Source organism: Eretmochelys imbricata, chromosome 3 (assembly GCF_965152235.1).
Source record: "Eretmochelys imbricata isolate rEreImb1 chromosome 3, rEreImb1.hap1, whole genome shotgun sequence".
Classification (NCBI taxonomy): domain Eukaryota; kingdom Metazoa; phylum Chordata; order Testudines; family Cheloniidae; genus Eretmochelys; species Eretmochelys imbricata.
In genome coordinates, this window is record NC_135574.1 from 147,389,500 (window position 1) to 147,403,141 (window position 13,642).

Genomic DNA, 13,642 nt, shown 5'->3' on the forward strand with positions numbered 1-13,642 from the left:
TAATAGCAAAGTCATACAGTAGCTGAAATATTTCTGAAATATACTGGTCAATAAGTCAATGAGAATAGTTTGATCACGGGGGGAGAGAAAAGCTAAGATTTGCTGCCAAAATCTGGAAAGAATTGCATACTAAATATAGTTGACCCCTGCTAAAACATGAGCTCTTCCAGTGTGTTCTTCCTCCCTCACTATTAAATGTTGTACTTGAATTCCACTACACAGAAGGATAATTTTGCATTCAATCTATTGCTGCCTTTTCCATGTTTAATGTCAACTTCCTTCTAATCTTTAACTTGCCTAGAGAAGCTAGCTCCCTTATGGAGCCAGTAAATGGGTACAGTATTGTGCATCTCACTGTGAATCAGCCAATCAACCTGTTCGTTATGTACTGGCACCACTTTCCCACTAACTCTCTTCAGAAACTTTTGGTACATGAGTTCCCCAGTCAGGCTTGAATACCCGCGTGTAAAATGACTGCAATATCATAAGGGATTGGAGGTCTTTAACGTGCCAAGCATTCTCACTGCTCTCAACTGCCAAGAATCTGGCCTTCAGTTACTTGACAGGTTAATCATTGGATGTATACTCGTTGGTCAGACAGTTCAAAACTAAACTAAATGGGTATCTTACTGAGAACGTGATCGTGTGGGGCTTTGCCGTTGCCTTCTCTGGCGTTTCTCATTGATCAATCCATGTCTCTTACTCTTTTGAGTAGTTTGGATGATGATGATGATGATTGCACAATGTTAATGTTAATGATTAAGGGATGACATCTACTTGCTCCATAGATAAAGGCTGCAGCCCAAATTTCTCTTTAAAGATGAATTTTACATCCCCTCTAAAATCCACGTATGTAGTCAGATTAGCTTGAAAATGGGTAGACCAGCACAGGGGCAGTGGTAGAGTTTCTGCCAGTTTGAGGCCACTTCATTAAGGAGTCCTTAGGGATACAACAGCCAAAAAGTTAGCCATTTTAGCACTGCAAAAATCTAATTCCTTTTGGACAGAGAGGGGAGGAATAAGGGACAGGAAGCCCATGAAACTATCACGGTACAGCACTTGCTGAGGTTCATAGATTTAAGACCAGAAGAGACCGGCGACGCTTCTTGCTGCTGCTGCTTCTCGGCGGCATTTCGGCAGCAGGGTGTCTGGCACCCACCACAGTCTTCTGGGAATAGAAATATGCTAGTCCCACAGAAAGGTTGGGGACCACTGATCTAGACTGACCTCCTGTATAACACAGGATTTCATCCTGTTACTCCTGTATTGAGCCCAATAATCTAGTCCTAATCCAATAATCTAACTCAACGTAATCTAAAACTATTTAAAACACCCATATGAGATGTAGTGCTCTCACTGATGTCAGTGGTAATTGCTGAGTGTTCAGCACTTTAAAGGTCAGGCCACTTATTTTAGGTGCCTAAAATATGAATTTAGGAGCCCACTTTTTAAAATCTTGGCCCTTATGCGTTTCAGTATAAAAACGAACATACTGTGAGCTAGAAAGTCAGTTGCTTGTACAAGGTGAAAACAAATCAAAGAGCTGTGTGGTAACTAAAATGTCACAAAAGTGAGTATTGCTATACTGGTGCATGTCACGTTTTCCCCCATATTAATGTGGTATAGGAGACTGTGACAAAATGAGAAACGGCTTGAAGCATTAGAAGCTAAATTCAGAGGTGATGTGTAAATTAGATGTATTTATACACCCTTACTAACGTGCAAGGGAATCAACCTTGGCATGACTTAAAAGTTGAGGCAAGAACAAGGTGTAAATTAAAAGAGGGGGGTGGCTTAATCTCACTTCAGGGTCTTACACTGTTGGTCTGTGCTATGCTCCCTTCCCCTCTGACTCCTCGACATTTGAGCTATACCAGTTTAGGGCATGTATACAGTGCCCTGCAGTTTGGATTATTTGGGGTGCATAGCAATGTGCACCGAAGTGCTGCACTGTACACTCCAGACAAATTTAAAAGTCCCTAGTTCTCACTAATGTAATCCTCTTCAATTCCTCTGTGTACTCCATTAGTATAAACTAGTACACAGTGTCCACACAGGAAAGTTACAGCATGGAACTTTGGTGCACACTGAAATCAACACATCCCCTTAATCCGAACTGCAGGGCAGTGCAGACATGCCCTTAGTTTCCCAGTGACTGAGTGGGCCAAATTCATAGGTGAGCTGTATAAAGTTTCTTTAAAACTGATGCAGGGAGTCAGGCAGCAGCATAACTGGGAAAGGTTCTAGGAAAAGCTCTACATTAAGGAAGAGTAGCTCTAAGAATAATACTGTTCTCCCCCTGCCATTCCCTCCTCCCCCAAGAGTATTATTGGGAAACGATAATTTTGAAAGGAGCGTGGGAAGGCTTAATTTAATGCTGGGATAATAATACCTGCTGCACAATCTCTCCAATATTGATGTGACTTCACATTCCCTTTACTCTTATAACATGGATTAGCGTCTGACTATAGGCAGCTGTTGAATTCCTTAAAAGGACTGATTATAATGCATAGGTACTTTGCTAATCTAACACACATTTAATACAACAGCATATTAACCACATTTGATGCCAGAGTTTTTTGTTTTCTCTTTATTTTTAGCTTTAACAGTTACTTAACTAACCTGTTCTGAGACTATGCAAATAACTGGAAAGTCCCCATCATTTTTAGTCTAGCGAAGCAAAGTGACAAATACCTAAAAATCAAATGGAAAGTCAGTCACCCTCACAAACTCTTGATTGGTGAAGTTTCTTTTACAAAACAGAAAATTAATTTATAACTCTTTATTTTTCAAAATGATTTATAAATAAAACAAGAATGATAATTAAATTTAAAATTAAGAGCTACTTTCCATTATAAAGGGAGTAGTAGGGTATTTTTCCCCAGCAGTTTTGCCTATCTTTCACTGAAATGCTGTGTAACTATTCTGTAACTGTATGATGTATTGAGAACTACATAGTAATTGTATATCTTTAAATTATTTACTAGTATTTGAATGAATTGAGTAACTAATCCCAACCCCCTAAAAGATTTTATGATTAGACAATATTTAGTCCTACATTGTAGTTACATGTTAAGTTTATTAAACTAAACATATCTGCTCATTAAAGGCCAAATCTCTATTGGTGTAAATGGGTACAATTAAATATCAATGATAAAAATTGCAATATGGGTACACTCTCCCTCCCCAGACATACACCCTCCCGTCTTACCCTATCTCCAAATGGCAAAACTTCTCTTGGCTTCAAAGGGAGCAGGACAAGGTCCTTAAATTTCAAACTACTAAAACTCTGTCATTCGCAACCTGATCTACTAAATATCATTGGCTTTAATGAAGTTTTGCCTGTTTATATGAACAGAGAATTTGGATGTACATGTACTTGGGTAAATAACTACATGAACAAAACAGTTATATAAAAGAGTTCTGTGTAGCTCAAAAGCTTCTCTCTCTCTCTAACAGTTACATCATAGTACATTTATTGTCTCTGGGGCAAATGCTGCACTCTCACTCACCCACCAGTATGGGCTTGCAAGGCTCAGAAGGCAATGTACCAGTAAAATTAATGAAGCTGAATGAGTGGAAGACTCTTCCACTAGAGTGTGTGATCCTACTAAATGTTGCGTGTATGAAATGAATCCAAATATCTCTAATGTGCCCTATTTATTCTCAAATGTGAACAATAGGTAAAAATTTTCACAAGAGCCTAAGTCCCATTTTCATTGAGACTGAGGCTCCTAAGTGACTTAGGCCTTCTGAAAATTTTATCAAGTATCTGTTGTTGTTAATGTGTCCGCTGAAGTACTCCCGAAATGAAGCTGAGTTCTGGGTGAGGATTTTGAAATTTAGCTATCACTTGTTTGTATGAAGCCACTTGCACCAGTCTTTTTCAGAATATTTTTTCCTCATAAATCTTGAGTCAAAGATAATTCTGTAAACAGCACCTCTTCAAATCTTTGAACAAAACAATCCTGATTTTGCAAGGTAGATAACTTCAAATCATATCAGAATTACTCCAGAATCTACTAATGCAGTGACATGATCACAGGAAACATGTAATGTTCTCTCCTGCCTCTTGCATACTCCAAGCTGTTAGTGTTGATGATTTCTTTCCTTTATAGTTTAGAGTGGGTAAGACATTGTGTACGATAAATCATTATTAGAGCTGAGTGAAAGCTGCTAAAGTAATTCACAAACATTTGTTTCCATTTTTAGCAAACAATTTTTACTGTATTTGTGCCCTTTTTCTCATTTGCACAGCAAATCCACTAGCCTGGAGGACTATTGGGTTGACCACGCCTATCCAGGAGGGTCTGGGAATGGAGCTGAGGGAGAAGGTGCTCATTCAGATACATGAAGATCTAAGGCCACATAAGCAGGGAGTGCCTGTGGTAATCATAGTGAGCAGAGTAGGAACTGGAGACATGAGATGAAGTGACTGGACTGGTTGGGAATGAAACACTGGATTTGAGGACTCTGCTGATCCACAGAAGGAAGGAGCTTCTCCTTTGGCTTGCATCTAGTTGTGTACCTCATGAGATAGGGTCTATGCTCTAGTGTCCTCAGTCTCCAGGGTTTCTCTTGAGTTATCTGAGCAGTGGGACTTCCTCCTTTGTTAAAACTTGGCATTATCTCTGCAGAGCAGCAGCAATAACACACCTGCTTCTGATGCATGGGACCCTCCCAGGTCGTTGCTGCTCACAAGCAGTGGATAGCGTATAGTACCCTGCTTTCGGCAGTAACCATCACTGGACTGGAGCCGTGAGCAGCACTGATCCTATTAAACTTCTCCTCTGCTGAGTCCTGCGGGTCTGAGCCTGCCAGGAAGGAAAAGGAGGAAAAGATAGCGGAAGCAGGAACACAAAAGGGAAAGATTGCCACTGCCTTCCCCACCCCCTCCAAAAAAAAAAAAAAGTCCTTGGACTTCCCAGCAGAGAGCATAATATGATCTGCTTGTATTAAGTGCAGAAGAATGGAGTTTGTGATGCAGTTACCAGACTGTATATAGAGGGAGGGGGAGTAAGATGGCACTGAAGCTCTTCACAAGTGAGCGAGCTGCCTCTGTGGGCCTGGATGGGCTCAGTCAACACATTCATCCTCCAGAGTAGCGGATTTCCTCTTCTTAGAAGTCTAATTTATGGTAAGACAAAAGTGACAGGTTTGACTGTTGATGTCTGTCCTTGAAAACAAGTTTGCTGGCAGAAGTTTTTTGTTGTGACGCTATAGAATATGGGCAGAAGGTGAATTTGTAATGACAAGTATTTGCACCAGCAGCTTGAGGCTGAGTTTTATGTTCATCCAGTCAGGGAATAGAAATGGACCATGAGACTTACATATCCAATCAAAGCAGCTTGAGTTTTGAACTGCCTGTATCTAGTGCTCACTGCAAATAGATTCAGGAGATTCGTGCGCTGAAATACGTTACATAGAACACTTGTAAAATAACATTGAACCAAAACCACTCTGTGATATGTTTGCAAGCAATTTGTGAGGTAAAAATATCCAAGATGAACAAATAGGTTTGTTGCAAATAGTTTGCCAATTTCTAATCAGCACGGTTTAAAATGTTACCTCTGTTTATGTTACAAATACATGACATGACAAATACAGGATGTTTGTTTCCTTCTTGCATCTCTCATATACACTGGATTCTTTTTCCAGGATTGTTGATTGCTGAGCTGCTGACAATGAAGCATTTGTGGCAGGGTAATTCTTTGCACATGTTTTCATCCTTTGACAATGGTCAAAATGTGGGCCTGCCAAACGTGACGTGTTGTAACATACTACAGCTGGGGACTGTAATAGTTCATATCCTCTGCTGACTAGTACAGAGGGCGACTTGTAACACATTTGCTAGTGGGTTACAATAGCTCCATCAAAAATAGTATTCTTGCATATCTGTGCACCTCCACACACAAAGCCTCCCTACTTACGCTGAGTGCCAAATGGGAAAATTCCCATTGACTTTTGTAGGAGCAAAAAGAGTCCCTTATTTTAAACTACTAAGCTTGCCTGTCATTTCCAACCTGATCAAATAAATATCACTGTTTTCCTGCCTGCTTATTTACAGCTTTCCCTGGACCTCTACCATACAGAAGATGATATTTACAAGCTCTCATTGGTGCTAGAACCAAGGAATTCTAAATCAGTAAGTCACTTTTATTGAATTTTGAAGGGGATACAGTTGCATATCAATTTTAGTATATTTATAGTAGCAATAATGAGATTATACCCTTAAATGCCTGGGAATTAGAAGAAAATAGACCCATTGGTGTTTGCCTGGTTCAAGTTTAATTAAAGTCTTTTTCATGTGTTTTTTATTATGAAGGTGGTCACTCATTATAGTTTTTATATGCATTTGTAAATGGGATAATTTAGAAACTTCTTGTAAAATGTCCCAGATTTCATCTCTAATGGCTTTTAACCAAGCCTCGACAGGTTGCAAGAAATTTAGTGGTGTTTTATGTTAAGACACCATTTACAATTTTACTATTAACTAAATATTTTTCATGGGTCCCTTTCTCTGATTTTTGGATGACGATGATTGATAAAATTTTCTTTAAAAAAAATTAGTCAAAGGTTGGTCTGCTGTTAATGATTTGGTATTTTATATCCCATCACATTCTAACTTTGTTTATACAAACATCAACTATATATTGCACTCTCAAACATGATTCATAATAATGTAAATCATATTACAGTAGGAATATGTTTTAACATCTGTATTTTCCTGTGCTTTAAAAGAACACATTAGAGTGGACCCTGAGAAACTGGTGCATTTTTTTTATTGTGCTTTAAGAAGAATAGAATGTAGCTGAATCTAGTAAATATTCAATCTGTATTAATGGACCCTTAATTTAAATTATTACTATTTGGCCTCCAGTAAAAATCTTAGGACTCCAAAGAAGTCCACTTTCAGTTTATTAATTCCAATATTGTTTTACTCATCCAGGGCCCAGTCCTGCCACATGTCTCAACTCTAAAATCAGTGGAAATTGACAGAGCCCAGGCACCTTCTAGGAGATGTTTAGCAGATTGCAGGACTGGGTCCCAAAACTTCTAAGTTGATTGTATGTAAATCCAGTCTTTTCAAAGCTTGTCTGCATTATGTAGGTTTTAAAAGCTTTGCAACCCCAAATACATTGTTTCCCTGTCTGTAGCAAATCATTTTGGGGGATTAATCAAGTTTCTTGATATAATCATAGTGCTGAGCCCATGAATAAGAACTGTTACTGTGGACAGTGTGCTGTAAGGTCATCTTTGCTCTGGTCAAATGTAGAACAAAAGAAACCTTTTTCTAAAAATACCTGATAATGGGGACTTCTCCTCTGACTATTTCAACAGGCTTTCGATTTTAATTCACTCTCAATTCCTGGAATTAATGTAACACTTCTTTGTTCCTAGGGTATGATTTGGTAGTAAAAATGCACACCTACCTGATCATTAATCAATCTATCTCTCTCATCCCTTGTCTCTTCTAAACCCCTTATATGCCTCCACTGCCATCAACAACTTCAACACTGAATTGCTATAGCAATGTGTCAAGAAGTAATGATGGGTCATTACTATGAAAAAATTAAATAAACACTTCACTGCTTTATTCTCCAGTCTCTTTTTAAAATAAAGATTATATAAATATTTTTTTTCAAATACTGCAGGGAGCAGTCCTGTGACCTTAGCAATACCATGAATGATCAGGGACTTCTATATAAGTAATTAATGAATAATCAGTGACACTCAGCATTTGCAACAGAGTACCAAAAAATGCTATAGCAATTTTCATTTGATAGCAATGTACCAATAATGATATAGTGCTATAAACCCAAATTTAGAAAAGTGGGGTAACATTTTCAAAAGCACCTACACTAGAAAGTTTTTTGTTGTTTTAACTATGCCAGTATAGTTAAAAAGTAGCAAAGCCCTGTAGTGTGGATGCAGTTATACCGGTATAAAAGCTCTGATATTGTATAAATTATTCTGGTTTGGGAAGCAAAATAAGTTCTGCCAGTTACAGCATCTTGATACCAGTAGAACTGTATCTATGCTAGGGTTTTTACTGGTATAACGATGTTGCCAAAAACATCACACCCTTAACTGACATAGTCCTATTGGTAAAACTCAAGTATAAACCAACCTTTAGTCTCATTTTCAAAAGCGACTTAGGCTCTTAAATCAATGAACACTGCAATCAATTGGGACTTTTTCTTATATAGGTGCCTATTACCCCCCACCCCCTGCCCCGTTTTTTCACAGTTGCTATCTGGTCACTCTACTAGAAGGAACAGCATTCTGCTAGTGTATCCTTTAAATTGGGCTCAAATTATATTTTAATTGTAACTATATAAAAAAATTTAAGTTGACAAGAGTGTACACAATAGCTGAGCCACTGCACAATCTTGTTTACATTGCCCTTTTCAATCCCTCTTTTTCCCCTCCACCCCTCCGCCCCCAAAACAAACCTAATTTCTTCTCACCTTCCTCCTGCCTCCCAAAAAAGAATAGAGGTTGGCTTAAAAATTAACAGCTTTAAAAATGTTTGGGGTTCTCTTTATTTATCTTCTGGTTTGAGCATTTAGGGTTCACTCCATTTATTGGGTTAAAGCTGATTCTCTTGCATAACTCCATGAGCTGGGATGTTAAGAAAATATCATAGAATCATAGAATATTAGGGTTGGAAGAGACCTCAGGAGGTCATCTAGTCCAATCCCCTGCTCAAAGCAGGACCAACACCAACTAAATCATCCCAACCAGGTCTTTGTCAAGCCGGGCCTTAAAAACCTCTAAGGATGGAGATTCCTCCCTAGGTAACCCATTCCAGTGCTTCACCACCCTCCTAGTGAAATAGTGTGTGCGAATATCCAGCCTAGACCTCCCCCACTGCAACTTAAGACCATTCTTGTTCTGCCATCTGCCACCACTGAGAACAGCCTAACTCCATTCTCTTTGGAACACCCCTTCAGGTAAATGAAGGCTGCTATCAAATCTCCCCTCACTCTTCTCTTCTGCAGACTAAATAAGCCCAGTTCCCTCAGCTTCTCCTCATAAGTCATGTGCCCCGGCCCCCGATCATTTTCGTCGCCCTCCACTGGACTCTCTCCGATTTGTCCACATCCCTTCTGTAATGGGGGGACCAAAACTGGACGTAATACTCCAGGTGTGGCCTGTGTATAGGTCACTCTGAACCCTGTCCCTACCTCCATTGTATCTACCTCTTCCCCCCAGCTTAGTGTCATCTGCAAACTTGCTGAGGGTGCAATTAATCCCATCATCCAGATCATTAACAAAGATGTTGATTAAAGATTAATAAAGCCGCTTGATACCGGCTGCCAACTAGACATCGAGTCATTGATCACTACCCATTGAGCCAGACAATCTAGCCAGCTTTCTATCCGCCTTATAGTCCATTCATCCAATCCGTACTTTTTTAACTTGCTGGCAAGAATACTGTGGGAGACCATATCAAAAGCTTTGCTAAAGTCAAGATATATCACATCTACCACTTTCCCCATATCCACAGAGCCAGTTATCTCATCATAGAAGGCAGTCAGGTTGGTCAGGCATGACTTGCCCTTGGTGAATCCATGTTGAATCATGTGGGATAGCAACAACGGACCTATAAGGCAGGGGTTCTTTGGTTTGTTCATTATCTCCAAACCTCCATAGTCTCCATCAATAGTCATGTAGCAGTAAGATACCAAACTTGCAGGCCAATCCTGCGAGATACTAAGTGCCTCCCAGCTCTCTTGGACTTCCTGCCAGCTATATGGGTTTTCCCCACAGACTATAAGTTTTCAGACCCTCATGTGGGTCTGCAGAAGATTCCTTGCTGGACTAGGGATTTTCCTTTCTGAGAGGCTCTTTCCCCATTACCCCACCTCCAAGGGAAGGGCAGCCAATCGGACCTGCTGTGCATGCTGGGTGGCTGCCTAATCCTTCAGCATGTGTCACAAGCAGCACTCTCTCCCAGCAGGAGCGGAAGCACTCCTATGATCTGAGAGTTACAGCTGGTCAGGAAACTGTGATGAAACAATTTTTTTTTGTCTGAAAAGCTAATTCATCAAAATCAGAACTTTTTGTGGTAACCTAACAGTGTCAACAACACTTCATCATCATCAAGAAATTGTTTCTCAGGCCCAGGATGGACTTTCTGGTCAAAACAAGAGAGACACCATCCCGGCCCCTTCCCTGAATAACCAATAGCCTGTGGCTAGGGCACTCAACCACTATGTGAGAAACCCAGGTTCAAGTCCCTACTCTGCCTGACTTAGAGCAGGGACTTAAATCTGAGTCTTCCACTTCACAGTTGAGTGCCATAACCACCAAGCTATTGGCTATTCTGGGGTCTCTCTTGCTCTCTCTCTTTTCAGCTTGAAAAGGTTTCATCCTCATGCAGAACAGGAACATTTTCAGAATACCAAACTTTCACAGGGTGGGAAGAGCACCTCCCAGGCAGCTCCACTGAGAGATACTGTGAGGTACTAAATGCCTTCTATATGCTGAGGTCTGCAGGAGTTGAGAGCGCTCTGTACCTGACAGGATCATTCCCTAATACAGCACTGGTTCCCAGACACCCTAACATCGCTCTGCTAAGCTCTGGGGTTTGGGGGTTATTACTGATGGGTGTTCTTTATTTTAAAGGGAAGGAACATGTCAAAGCAATAAGAATGCAGCAATATCAGCTAGACTCTCATTCAGAGTAGTTATAAGTTTAGTGTGTTAATTTTAAAAGACTGTGCACTTCAAAAATGTGGAACTTGCAGTTGCAGGGGTGCAGCAAACTGTTCCTCTGAGACATGAACTCTAGCAAAGAAAGTCCCTTGCATGTTAGTCTTGGGATAAAACAATGATTTGAGCACAATATATGTGGAGGTCATTTGTCACGTTACTTTCTTATTTGAATTAACTTGAGCCCTCTGGACTTGTGAGTATAGAGATTTCTCTTTCCTAAACTTGCCTCCACAGTCTCACTGTAGGAGTTATATACCTAGGTTTGCAGCTACAGAAACTAGAAGAGCAGTGAGGGGGAATGTGTATGTGTTCCTCAACTCCTAACAGCCTTGGGCCAACGGTATAACTAATCCACCCCACTGATGCACCCTGGTCCTTGCTTCCTGCCAAACACAGCTGCATAGGAATCTTTACTCCTTTTTTTCCCCCCTCAATGGCAATGTGTAAAATACTTTTATTATATGTAGCTATATTGATAGTTTTTAAACACAAATTCTAAATACTACCTAAGTTTTAGATAGTTTAACTCACTCTGCCTCAAGTCACATGAGCCGGTACCCTTCTACCAGGAAGCCTGACAACCTGTGAGACTCGAATTCAGTGCTTGCTAAAATTACACAAGCACCTTTTGAGCCTTTGGGCTCTTGATCTCTCTTCAATGTCTCACTGAAGATTTCTTTCCTGGTTGCCATCGCCTCAGCCAGGTGTGTCTCAGTTGCAGGCATAAATAAACAAGTCCACCTTCTGGCATTTTTCATAAGGATAAGGCTATGTTGAGGCCTCCCTTGAAATTTATAAGCAAGGCTGTCTCAGATCTTTCACTTGAACAAGTCCATCTTGTCCTTTTTCTTCCCTAAACCACATAGTCACTCAGGGTGAGTCAGATGGTATTCTAGGTATCACATGTAGAGCTGGGTGTATGTTTTTCTTTTTAATTTGCCAAATAATGCAGCTTTGGTCAAGGCAAAACTATTTGTGACATTGACACAAATTCGTGAATAGTTCTGGCAAAATAATTTTTCGGAACTTAAGCATTTGTTCACAAAACAGGAGGGAGGTTTTAGGGCACTCACCTAGGAGATTGCAGGCCCAAGTTCAAGTCCCTGCTCCAATGACTATTTAATTAGTCACCGTTAGCAGCGCTGCCACCACCACTACCAAACTCCCCCTCTGCTTTCAGTGCCCAGAAACTAAACAAAATGAGACGTTTTGTTGCAGGTCAAATAAAATGTTTCATTTGATCCAAAATGAAGTTTTTTGTCAATTTTTTTGATTCATCAAAATTTTGCACAATTGTTGGTTTGGGTCAAACTGAATTTTTTTTCCCAACTTTTCAGAACTGACAACGAACTGAAAAAATCAGTTATTCACCCAACTCAAGTCACATGAGCTGTCAGCTACTGTTTAGACAAGAACATGCTATTCTGAAAATCAAACAGGCTGGCTGGCGCCTTTGGAGAGAAATCCAAAGGTTAGTCCCTCTGCTCAAAGGCTGTCTAAATGGATTAGGCTGAGTCCACAGTCCTTTTATGACCTCCCTAAAGTCCCTGTGCCAGAAAGATTTATTACTTGTTCCACTAGGATTAGCAGCTTCCCAACCAGGCAGTTGTAACATGCCTTTATCAGAAGTCAGTAGGGCTCCTATGTGGAACTCTGTCAATGCTTTCATAAACCACTATTCGCTTGACACTACACGAAGCATAAATGTTAATTTCAGGAGGGCGCTGCTTTCATCACTGTTGAACAAGCAGTGCTCCTTGTCCCACCTCCTCAGAGAGGACAATGCCAGTTGTCTGCTAGTGGTGTGATTCTGTGGAGGCAACCTCAGTAAGGAGAAAAGGAAGTTACTTACCTTGTGTAACTCCTGTTCTCTGATTGTCTTGTCTCTACAGTGCCACACTGACCTTCCCTCCGCCCCTCTATTTTGGAGCCTGGTAACTGTTGAAGCACCTGGCGGTAGAAAGAAACCGGAGAGAGTTAGCAGGGAAAGGCTATTCATGCATGCACCCTCAATTGTCACTGCTCCTGGAGGTTTGGTGGCTGCATGCTTAGGTGTAGGACTCCAACAGCATGGGGGCAATACAGTCTGAGAACTGGAGCTGTGTGAGGTAAGGAACTCCCCTCTTCCTTGAGCCCTTACTTGACATCTTACCAAACAGGTTTTTCACAGCCTCGCTGATCCGATAATTTGTCATTCTGGACTGCAGTGTTACTTTAGCAATGAACTTTGTTTTATCATTAAAATTTGAAAAATACTGTTTTCTAATTTCTGTCAGCAACCTACCTCCCCAACGACCCCTAACAAGCCAGTAGTGCCACTGGAGTGGGCATCTGGAGTGCTACCAAAACCTGACCCAACCATCATTAACAAGCACATAAGAAAGCTAGTGGATGTAAGTATTTGAGAGATTATATTACTCAAAGGGGACAGCAACTTTGCCTTTCCTAAGATTTCCAAGCGCAAGATGAATTTCTATTTTATAGTAACTTGTGATCTTCATGCTTGTACTGTCAGACTTTAACTTTACTCTGAAAATCAAAGATCAGGTCAGCAACCCAGTATCCGTATGCCAAAGCATAAACTTTCAGAAGTTTGAAGTCAGGCTTCCCTTTTTATGGGCTCTATTTGTAAAATGAGGTGCAAATGGATTTTGACAGGCACCAATGCAACTGCAACCCTTTCTGAAATCTTATCTGTAAGTGCTACAGTAACTTATGTTTGCCCTGACTTGCTGGCAAACCTCACGATTCTTGGCACCAGTGTGTTAATGCAACTTTTTGACAGCTTAAAAATCAGGCAAGTCAAATTTGTACTTCAGAACCAAAAGGGCAGAAATGATTTTTATTTTATTTTATTGTTCAGGATCTGACAAACTTAGTCTAAATTCCCTTCCCCTCAATGAGCCATCTTCAGAGA

General features: G+C 40.4%; 1 protein-coding gene across 2 annotated transcripts in view; it reads left to right on the top strand.

Annotated features, from left to right (window-relative positions):
• RASGRP3 (RAS guanyl releasing protein 3) overlaps positions 1-13,642 on the top strand; it is a 70,609-nt gene that overhangs the window by 40,526 nt on the left and 16,441 nt on the right. Inside the window, exons 10-11 of one of the 2 annotated variants that reach the window (XM_077813552.1) lie at positions 6,068-6,145; positions 13,002-13,118. In XM_077813552.1, coding sequence (XP_077669678.1) covers positions 6,068-6,145; positions 13,002-13,118 — 195 coding nt within the window. The remainder of the gene's footprint in view (positions 1-6,067; positions 6,146-13,001; positions 13,119-13,642) is intronic. The other variant, XM_077813553.1, reaches the window with a different exon arrangement.